The following is a 12,042-nucleotide window of genomic DNA, read 5'->3' on the forward strand; positions in this document are numbered from 1 at the left end:
GCCTAATATGTCGATACCAAAGCTATGTTTTGATTTCGATGTATTTCAATTATTTTCATAAAACCATTAAAAGATTAATTTATGTGCAGATGGTTTGCTGCAAATAAGGCAAACTGATGCAGAAGGTTGTGTGTGTTTCACACTCAAAATTTTTTAAATTTACTTCTTGAAACTGGCATTCTCTAAAACATATCATCATCAATAGGAATAGCTCAGTGGTTGGTGGTTGCTTTAGGGTGAACAAAATGAACTGCCTTTTTGTTGAATTATTACTTATTACATGCATGGGCTTGGATTTTGTTGCAGTGTGTGTCTTCTCAACTCTGAAGAGGCAGAGTTGGACTGTTTGCTCCAGTGAATGACAAACATTGTACATAGACTGTACCATGAGTTCAGTACAAATGCTTAGTTAGGCTTCACAGTATTGCACATTTACCCATACGCGCGCGCACACCCACACACACACGCAGATGCGGGCTTTCTCGAGGTTCAATATAGTCGGAAACTTTTCTTGGCAACAAAGTATTCAATCCACAACTGTTTCATGACATCAGGTAAAGTAGTGCTTTGCTGAACATTGCAGTATCAAGTGGGTTTCGTGTTTGTGACCTTTGTTATCTGCTAGTTCCGATATTTGCTCAACAGCTTACACAGGCAATGCGCCTCATCTTATCAAAGTGTCTCTAGGAAAAACTGTCAGGTTTTTACAATGTCAGAGTCAAGAGAGTGCCTGGGCTTGAATGGGGGAATCATTGACACACAAAAGTGAATAGTAAGTTACTGACCATTTGTTAATGTACTGGAAACTGTGGTAATAAAGTTAAGGTACAGCATACATGTTTTTGTTCTGCATTAAAAAAGACAACCAGTTTATTAGGTAAACTAAAACTGATGCAATTTATATCAATTTAGCCCTAACAGCCTTGCAATAGAGCCTACTTCTAGGTTTAAAGGGTTATGATGCTCAGTTTTTGTTGACACTGTTTAAGAGAGGTGATTAAAACTTTCTGGTTGTTTTGGGGGCTGTAGTTTGTGGTTGTGATATTTACTCTACATTTATTGATATAAATGCGGTCGACAGTAATAATAATAAAAATCACTGTAAATAATGTGTTGCAAATGTCTCTGCCCTGGTCAAGTAGAGTGTGAAATAATAGGGATGCATTATTCAGAAGCCTTAAAGGTGGGTATGCAATTATACTCCAATACATGTCTTTAAGTCACATTCTGCGGATACGTCCTCACAGTCCACTAGCTGTCTGTTTTGTGTGTGTATTTGTACATAGCCCTGGCTCTGTAAATGAAAAACAAAGTTGCTCTGACCAAGCCACGCAACACTGTTCCAGCAATTCCAGCCATGATTTGTGTGTCAGGTAACTTTAAATGACTTGCCCACGGACAATCAGCTTACTTTCTAGTTCACCAAGATATGCTGTTGTTGTGATGTTAGCTATAGTAGCAGGAGAGTTGTGACTATCGCTGTCTAGAGCTGGTCCTCTCTGCATGTTACCTTCGCAGCAGCAAATGTAGCGACACAACATTTGTTACATTAGTTACTGTGTAGTTATTTGCTCTATATCATGGTAGAGTGGAGGAAAATATTCTGGCAGTAAATGTGCTCTGTCGGTTACAGTGTGTTAGCTTCTCAAGACCACAGACTGTATATAAAAAGCTCAAGACCAAGAAAAGTCTGTTGTTTCCTCACCTGCTGAAAAAGGGAAGCCGGTTAGCGCTAGCTAACATCTCCCCTCCTCTTCAGACTGCACAGCTGAGCAGGAAAGCTTCTACAGTAGGCTACGTCTTTGGCTGCTATGTAACTTAACATTTTCTCAATTTATAGAAAGTAACTGGTAGCTGAATTTTATTACTGTCTACTTGTCCAATGTTGAGAACACAAGTTACAAACTTAGACTAAACTGGTGTAGCCTACAGCTCTGTCCTGTACAGACTGATTCAATTATTTTTCAGTTTTCAGATGAGAAAAAAAAAGAAAAGTGGTTGTTAGGAAAGGAAAGGACGGAGGTGACTGGAGAACCAGAGGTTAGTAAAGCAAGTTAGTGATGCAAACTAATCCTTTTAAGCTAATGAGGAGACGTTTCTTATTGGATTTTAAGAGAGGTGGTTTCTCAAGTTGCCTTTTTTTTATATTAATATCTACAGATAAATGTCAAAAGCTGTAATATGAAGAAACAAAAGGCAAACATGTACAGTCGTATCTATAATGATTCTGAGGTCACATTAACGTTTTAGGGGGTGATGCCATGCTGTGCCATAACTGTCTAATCATTGTGGAGAGCATCATAACCAACCAAATTACTTTCCCCAAATCTAAGGGTTGTAGTTCCTCCCCAGTAGACTGATCTTTGGGTGTTGGTTATTTATTATCTGCTCCAGCTTTTCCAACTATTTGTTCAGCAATATGGTGAAAATTATGGCCCAATATGATGTGAAATTACATATTTGTCAAAAAAAATGTGGAAAAAAGGTCATTGGTGGATGGGTCACAGTGGGGAATTAAACCCAGGCCTCTCACACCAAAGGCATGTGTCTTACCCACTTCACCACCACCACCCTCTATGCACTGTTGGGCAAGTTACTTCCAAAATGTAATACATTATAGATTACTAGTTACTGTCATTTCAGAATAATTTTTTATCCATCAACCTACGGACACTTTTTTATTTCCCCAGTATCTCCAGGCAGAGAACATTTAGGGGCATCACGTTTTCAAGCATATAACAGACTTCAGAATATTTCAAAGTAAAAGCGCTCAATTCAACTCGAAATAAAGCATTGCTGCAAAAAAAACGTTGTCCCACTTTTATTTTGCAGACAAAACCACTAAAGTGGAAGTGATTATGTGAGTAACTGTTGCTGTCATGACTGAGGTAGACTAGACAGTTGGTTGCAATTCGCAACCTCACCGCTAGATGCCACTAAATCTTACACACTTAACCTTTAAATACAGTGTCACAATATAGACAGTGGCTGGCCACTGAATTGTAGATCAAGAGATCCTGTTTTTAACTTCTTGTGCACCACCTTTAAAGAGTAGCTTAGTATCAGGCTAAAAAGACGTGTTTTTCTGCCCTTTCTGGATGACAGTTTCAAGTCCATTTCATCTAGTGTGCTCTGCCTTCACCAGTTTATGGAGTCCACCTGTACTTCACTGCAGGAGGGTGAAAAACTAGAGATCAGCATAAGATTTTCAAGGGGTGTCAAGTTACTCTTTATTTAATTCCTAATAATATCACTGTGGTGACATGTATCAGTTGTCTATTAAACTAGCACAAAATACCTAATATTCCATTAAGTGTATTTGTAAATCAGAGGATGCTATTGCTTCACCTTCACATTCTTACTAAGCATATTGTTGCTCAGCTTGTTTTCACTCAGCTTATTGCTCTCCGAGAATGTTTGTTTTCAGGCAGTGTGCCTTTCTGATATAGCCAAATTCTGTGAACGTGGGGAGGCGTCATGCATCCGTCATCCCTACTGCTGCTCAGTGCTCTGTGCTATTTTCGTAACCATCATCTCAGCGGGGTTCTGATCACTTCAGCTTTTGTCCACAGACAAATCAGCCCTCTTGTTTTTAGCCTCTGGTGGAGAATATAATAATCTCTTATTATTGCAGCTCCTAGCTCTCATTGTTTCTCTAATAACAACGAGAGACAAGCTATACACACGCTCTCTGTAGTTTTGAGATGGAAGACTTACTGTTTTCTCACAGGATATTTGGAGCTAGACTAGAAGCTCAAGTCATTAAAAATAGCTCACTGTTGATCCAGTTCAGATACTGTTGTGAGGAGATGAGTCATTCAAGTGGCTGAGATTCATTTTGGACAGAAATACTCAATCATGAATTATACCCTAACAGAAGACACACCATGCCTATAGATGCCAACTAGTAGGCTTGTTTTCATCCAGTGATGTTCTATGTGTGGCTTTTCAACTGTGCAATCGTATCTATCCCTACCCCCTGTCCTTGTTCAGCCAGGGCTACCACTTGCAAACCACAAGAGATATGCGGCCCCACCCTAGTGTCACGCTGGACCCTGCCACCTTTCATCCCCCGCCCTTCCGCTCTCGCAACCAGAGCTACATGCGCGCCGTCAGCACCCTCAGTCAGGCTAGCTGCGTCAGCCAGGTGAGTCTTAAACACATGCATGGCACAGGGGCAACATCTGGAGACATGAATTTGAGCTTATGTTATCTTGTCGTATACAGTAGCTTTGAGTAGAGGGCATTACACAGACATAAAACATCCACAGGTGTCCATATTGGAGGTCCACAGCTGATTGTCTATTAGACATAGCCTTGGCTGTCTCAACTTAACTCAACTAGTTTGTGCTAATTTGTGCTATTTTGGACAAGGATTTGATGCTCTAAATGATAGCCTACCTCTGAATCACCTCGAGATACAGTCAAACATTCTTTCCAGTGTGTTTCTTTGAAATGTCTTTAAGTGTGGTATCACATAAAAGAGCCTGTATCCTGAACAAGGATGTCTGAAATAAGCCACTTATAAATGATTCAACACTCTCCTGTTGTTGTGGCAACCCCAAAAGCTGCAGTTTGTTTTGATTAACTTTTTCCTGAACCTAAAACTATTGTTTCGAAGTCGAGACTAGGGCTAGGGACACAGCAACCCTTTCAGGTTTCTCCCTTTATCACGCCCTGCTATGAACCTTTCCAGTTGGATCAATTGTTTAAGTCTGTTTTGGACCCCCATGGTGGCACAGGACATGGTTGCTAAGAAGATTTATGATACAGCAAGAAAGCCTCCATATGGAAGAGTAACAACAGGAGAAGGGATTTTGTCCAAAAGATGGTTTATACAATCAGCTTTCTCCTGCGAGTGCTAACACACAGATTTGTAGTATTAATAATAATAATAGTAATAGAAAATGTCTTGAATAATAGTGAAACTGAGCTCTCTTCTGGAATTTAATTTAGTATGTTAAACACTTTTTTAGAAAAGGGCAAGATTATGTGGACAGAGGGGACATGACATGATAGAACAGAACTGGATAAATAGCTCCTTTTTACAATGACATGATATTGACATCAACAAAAGACTCGCTAAAGCTTGATAAGAGAAAGAATTCAGATTGCAGTGTGTTTTTCCTATTTCCATGTAGTAATATACAGTATACAGTACAGTGCATATCTTTGCTTTGGGGAATGTGGTGATGAAATGCTTTATAACACAAACTGAATGTTTTTCTGATCGTTTTTGTTGTCATCTGCCTTTTTTTCATTTGATCTTGACATTTATTCAGTTTAAGGTCGGAATTGACAGTGGCATTTCCTTATGCTAACACTCCTTCATATTTGCTGTGCAAAGGGGAAGAATCAAAGTGAGAAAGAGAAAGGAAGAGGAAAAATTAAGGACTGCTATTCCTGTTTTTGTCTCTCAGGTGAGTGAGACTGAGATCAATGGCCAGTTTGAGTCAGTTTGCGAGTCCGTTTTTAGTGAAGTAGAATCCCAGGCCATGGAGGCCTTGGACCTGCCTGGTTCGTTCCGCACTCGAAGCCACAGTTACCTCCGTGCTATTCAGGCTGGTTATTCCCAAGATGACGACTGCTTGCCTTCAATGACATCCTCCACTGTCACTTCAACTCTCAGATCCACAACAGGTAAAACAATTCCCCCCCTAAACGAGAGAGGGCTTAGACTACATATCCTCATACATCCTATACATGCGCACAAACTTGACATACCTACATATGTACAGTGGGGAACCCTTGAGCTTCAGAGATGCCGGGCTGAATGATTCCAGTTATTTTCTTTGGAAGCTATGGTGTGCGTGTGTTTGTTTTTGCCTCTGCATACTCCCAATTGTTTAGATGGATTTGCTTGTGTGTTACTTTGCACGATTCATGCATCATTAGCCAAGCATTTAGTTGGTCACTTGTGGTGTTGCCAAGCTGTAGACTAGGATATGGGTGGGAGGGTCACATTAACACTCAGATGGCAACACACGCAGATGGCAACACACGCTCACAGTGCACAACATAGCACAGCCACATTACATGGCATGCATAATAGGAACAGGCCCTACCCTAAGCATGTTCAACTGTGGTGTTTTATGTGTGTTATACGAAGCGTGTGAGTTACTTAGGGAGAGGTGAAGACCAAAATGGGCCAGGGGTAGGGAAGCAGCAGGTTGTTGACATATTTGTGTTGAGAGAATACACTGGACAAGCCTTCTGCATGTCCTCCCCCTGCTCTGTTGCACCAACACATTAGCATGTGCTTTGTAACCAACCTTGTAATTGACCTCCTAAAATAATTAAAAAAACAATCTTGTAAGCAATTTAAGGTAAGTCAACAACCTCCAGAGACTAAAAGACGTGCACACACACATGCACGTGCTGGTTGCACAAAGGAACTGTCCACTGATGGTATACTCATTGAGTTTTAGAAGTACAACCTTCAATTATTTGTAGTATTGTTGTATTTTGTTGCATGAAACTCAAGCTTGTGAGCAGCAGCCTCAGCCAAAATAACTAATAAATGGTATGTAAAGTCAATTACAGGACTTTAAATTTCTTAATCACTGTCATCTTGAACTCCAAGTTTCCAGTTGAGCAAACTTAATTTTATTGGTCATATTTCATTGTTAGCTACAATTGCAATATGACAGTGGACCCAAACTCAACATATTTTGAAAAATGATTTTCTACTAGATTTTGTACTAGATGCTGCTTCTTTAATACAATATACAAGGATTTCAAGGTTTTGTGCAACACAGTGCGGGCAATATATCCCTACAATTAGCATCTCAGGTTCTTTGTGCAAGCAGAGTCTTTGCAGTAACTCCCTCACTAAGTGCATTTGGTGTTTACCTGCAAGAGTAAAGCTATGAACCCTATTGAAACATTATTCTTTAAATACATGAATTTTTAAATATTATGACTTGGATTTTTATTGTTTTTGTACACTTTTCTGTCAATTTAATACTAGAGACGTTTGCACTTTTACTCATTTTGTTGGCTTTGTTTTCTTGTGCAATCTGGACTTTTGTTTTTGGAATCCTTTCATCTTCAATTGGGTTTCCATCTACGATTTCTTCGATGTGACAGAAGTACTGAGGATAAAAGAGTGTTCTCCAATCCCACTGTCTTATTTGCTGAACTCTATTCATTTAGCTCTCTGCTCCAAATCTGTCAGCTCTATATGGACTAAAACGAGCAGTTGATTGTACAATATGTTGTGAAGTTGTATTTTGAAGACTGGCATGATGCATCAATTATAATGTCAGATAAGGTTATAGCAACCCAGAGGAAGGGTTCCCTGAATGGTGATTACTTACAGTACTGTCACCTCCCAGTTAAGCCATACTGTAAATAATATTTCTCCTTTGGTGTACTCTTTGCACTGTTCTGAGGGAATAGTGGCCTTAAAATTAAACAAAGAAATTTATCCAGGCTATCTTGGCTAAGAAAAACACTGATTCCTGAAATCATGTTTTTATATTAGCATTCAGTACTAGTCTATGATTGAATTGTAAGCGGCTTATGAACCAAATCCCGTGTGAGGCTAGTGGGCCCCTGAGTGGGGAAGGTATCCCATGATGCTCCATAGGGCAGACGAGCAGCAAACCCCTCTCCATTTGACCATCCATCTCTTGAAGGATAACCAGGGGGAAAGAACAACTGGAGGCATCAGTGATGATTGTTGCAGGTATTTTAATGTTACACGCATACATATATCTATGTATATGTGTGTTTTTGCACTGCCTTCTCAGTAAAAATAATAGAAACATAGAGTTTTTTTATATATATATATATATATATATATATACATAGTTGGTAGAAATATCTCATTATGTTATCCTAAGTAAGAAACACGGTTCCAAACAACTCACAAAACAACAGACATTTTGATGTCTTCTTAAAACGTTAATACCTCTGAATATTGATTACAGTGATGAATGTGATGCTGGCTTTTGTGAGTTGTTTACCCTGTCTCTATTTTAAGTGTGCTTAGACCACATTGTAAGTATAAATGTATGAGAGATGTACTTCCCAAATATTTTGGAATGTTTTCATATCGTAACCATAAAATAGCACTGAATGTTATCGCATTGCCACTGTCTCCAATCATTTGTAAGAGCAGCATCTGTCTGCTGTACGTGTGAACTATTTTTTCTTTCCATGAAAATCTGACTTTTTTAAAAAAGGCCACACGTGGCAAAGTCTAACCCTTGACATTGAGTCTGTCAGCTGTCTTTGACTGTGGGATTGCAGCCTCTCCCTGGTGCAGCCCTGAAGGGGGGAGTGACCCCTCCCCTCACTGGGTTATTTACTCCACATGGTCTAATCAGCCACCTTGGACCTGATATGTTCAATAGGGTTCATATCTGCTTCTTGGCCCAGTAGTCTGTGATTCTTCTACTTCCTTTACATCTTTTCTTTTGCACAAAATGGCACAAATTTCAAGTCACTAAGAAAAATTTTGATATGTTTTGAGAAAAGGGTTCTCAGAAAATGGATTCATGATTTGATGATTGATGTATTTCATGTTTAATTCCACTCTTTGCTGTGCAGTGAAAAGATGGAAAGAAGCCTTGAGATGACTGAGAAGGCAGTGTAAAAACATTGTGAAAATCCTACAGTATGTGAGTTTAAAGATATTCATTATTGTCTTAGTTAAGGCACTCAGAACCCACTTCAAAAAAAGGGTGCTGTATTTGTACTGGCTCTGGCAGGAAGTAGCTGTGGTACTTGGAACTGATCCTCTACGCCATTTTTTTTGTAAAAACATTTAAAAAATATATACTTCAACCCCACAGAAAGCAATTTCCAAAAACTCAATTAACATTCCACCAACAATAAAGTAGATATTGGAAAAATAAAATGGACAGATGGTTGCTTCACATTTGTAATTTTGTGATTGTATGACAATACTCAGTTACCTCTTGGTTTAGTCAAGCACTGGTGAAGATGTAGTCACATTTGAACAGCACATCAATCTATGGTGGGTGCTCATCCCTGATTTAACCCTTAGGAAATCATTGGGTCTGAGCTTGTATGTCTTTGGAATTAACTTACCACTCACATACTGTATGTTTTCCATAGATATGTGTTTATTTTGTAGTTCAGAATCAAAATCAAATCACACTCCAGCTGTTCCTTTCACTTTGAATGTCCTTCTGTTTGCATATTCAAATTTTTCTTCCAGAGGGATATGATGTTGTGGATGGGACCTCTTTACTAAATGACGACATGATAGAGGATGATGACGGTGCTAGCTCGTCTGCCTATGCGGAGCTGGAGAGGCTGGAGAGAGAGACGGCTGCTGCTCGCAGCCACCACAGTACTAGCTCCACTGTAACAGCCATCTCTGTCCCACCGGCATCCCCACCTTCATACAGGGTCCCCTCTGCCTCACCTGTAGGCACCTCTGAGCCGCCGGTCCCCCAGGCCATTCAGGCCTTCAAAGAGTCTGCTAACATGGTTGCTGCCTTCAACATGCAGTGGAAGGATGAAATCTCGGCAATGCGCTATGAGCTGGCGGAGCTACGTAGAGACGTCTGTGGGGAACTGAAAACTTTCAACAGCAACTTCTTCAACTTTACTCAGTGCTACAACATGTGGACTTTGTGCCGGGAGCCTTGCAGCGACAGCACCACTCAAACAGACGACAGAGTGTCCATAGGAATTCAAGCAGGCTCAAGTTGGTCCGTTCGACAGAATACAGAGGACAAGTCAGTGATGTGCCAACCAGAGCCAGCACCCTTCAGCATTATGGATTTGATGGACCCACCCCGAATTGAAATTATAGAGGGAACCCCTGAGAGCACGCCAGAGGGGTCAGGCAGCCCTGCCAGCCCACTTCCAATAGAGGACTTCCCGTGGGAGATCAACAAAAAGCAAAAGACCCATAAGCAGCCAGACACAGGTGGCCACACAGGTGGTCACAGAAGCGCCAGTCTAGAACTGTGGAGCAGGAAGTATACCAGTGGACCCATGTCATATCTGTCTATGTCATTTTAATCATTCCCATTCTACGCATACTGTAAAATGAGATGAGGAAGCCAGGGTGAAAAACTTAACCAAGAAAGGCAGGGCAGTGCTGTTGTTATATGTCCCTTTACTCTATGCAGACACAGAGTCTGTCATCTCTTGAACAGGTCACAATGTTGTTCAAGCAATCTTTTAACAAGTGTCTTGTTTAGCCATGGAATAAAAGTGAATGATTTTGTTTTACACCTGAATGAGGTGACAAGAATGTGAGAGAGAATGTGGCTGATGTTCAGATCCTCAAGTGCCAACAAGTACAGCACCATCTTCCCTCCTCAATCTTAAATACCCAAACTTCAATAAAAAAGAGGTCAATTCAAGTAAACATCGGGAAATCTGAGGGTCATTTAATGATAAAACTATCAGCCATTGTGAGGTGAAGCATACAGTAAGTTGGTCTGTTTCTGCAAATGAATCTGAATATCATGTTCATTCCAGTTTCTCCTCATGTAGAAACAAGAGTATACTGAAAAAATACTGTGAATAACTTTATAAACCCTAGTTTTTTAATGAATGCATCGAAGAAATACATATAATTATGTATTAATATATAATTTACTTTTTGGTTATTCTAATCAAAACATTCCTTTGCCATAGCCTTCATCCATTTTGTAGCCAGTTCCAGTTGAAATGGGCATTTTGAAATTTTCCAACTTACAAAGGTTTTCTCAATGGTGAACTGGTGAACCACACAGCATAAAGATGTAAATTTAATAATTCAATAAACAGTAGATAGTGCTGACAACTTATAATAATCCCTATAAAATTTGTAAAAGCCTTATTCTCTGGAATAATGTATGGATGACTTAGTCCCTAGCGAAAATTGTTTACGATGAATCATTTGTGACTAAATCTGACAGCATGTGGAGAGGAAAACAGTAAGGGGGATTCACAGTGATCATGAATTATGAATGTATCGGCTTCAGTTCATTCCTGCACAAACTGCATTCATGTTCAAACTCTGTATATGTATATAAATGTACCATTTTGTATATAGAGAAACTTATATTCAATACTTGTACTGTTTGCAGTTATAAACATTCAGATTTCTGAGAGGCTCAGAGGGGTCATGGTAGTAACTGTGGTTCTAAACCAAACAGCACTTTTTCCAGTCTTCGAGGTCTGTCTCCATTTATTTCATCATGTCCATCCTCCAGCTGTTTGTGTACCTCACAAGGAAGTTGGTAGTTCATACCAGTGTTTCCGCCTATTGTTTTTTGTGCAGTGGTGACTGGAGGTTCTTAAATGTTTAGTGAAGCAGCTTAGCTATCCATTCCTTTATATTTTAGGGGAAATGGTCCAACAAATTAATTGGATCTATTGTTTTGATAAATTATGCTTAGAGACTTGAACTAAATTGTACCATATTCACCTTTTTTAAATGCCACATTTCTCTAGTAATGGTGGAATTTGTCATGCTGGGGTGGTTCATCACTGCTGAAAGATAACAGAGGAACATTGGTCCCTATAAGTAGACAATCAGAATCGCTGAGGGCCTCTACCTCTCCGACATGTCCCCAGAGGTGCAGTATAGTACCACTGAATGTACTAACACCGCCTCACTAGTGATGGCTTAGCTGGGCTCTTGTCAAACCTTAATGGGTGGGAGCCCTCCATCATCTGCTATATTTGGCTATACTGCTCATTTTGTCTGTTACTCATAAAATACTAGTCGCTCATTTGCCACTGGCATTCCCCTCAACCACTCATCTGCTCCACTGTCCCAACATGGCGTACCAAAGTTAATACTGAGGCCCATGGAACTGAGGCTAACAACAAACAACTCCAAGCTTGACAGCATTTATCTTTGGACGACCACTGCAGCACAGGACCATGGGAAGCCTGCATGTATCTGACCCCTGACTGAAATGTGAACCTTTCAAAAGGACTTTTAATAAAGGAGAGGCATCATCTCCCTATAAGAGAGTGGATCTTCTTCCCCCTTTGCACGACCAAAAGACAATACTTGCAGAAAAAGTGGCATTTTGAAAAGATGATATTCATACAAAG

The 12,042-nt window shown here is 40.0% G+C and overlaps 1 protein-coding gene across 1 annotated transcript in view; it reads left to right on the forward strand.

Annotated features, from left to right (window-relative positions):
• LOC123978147 (disks large-associated protein 2-like) overlaps positions 1 to 12,042 on the forward strand; it is a 101,153-nt gene that overhangs the window by 67,241 nt on the left and 21,870 nt on the right. The window contains exons 4-5 of the mRNA XM_046061299.1: positions 3,994 to 4,147; positions 5,421 to 5,640. Coding sequence (XP_045917255.1) covers positions 3,994 to 4,147; positions 5,421 to 5,640 — 374 coding nt within the window. The remainder of the gene's footprint in view (positions 1 to 3,993; positions 4,148 to 5,420; positions 5,641 to 12,042) is intronic.

The sequence above is a fragment of the Micropterus dolomieu genome, linkage group LG10, assembly GCF_021292245.1.
Source record: "Micropterus dolomieu isolate WLL.071019.BEF.003 ecotype Adirondacks linkage group LG10, ASM2129224v1, whole genome shotgun sequence".
Taxonomy (NCBI): Eukaryota; Metazoa; Chordata; class Actinopteri; order Centrarchiformes; family Centrarchidae; genus Micropterus; species Micropterus dolomieu.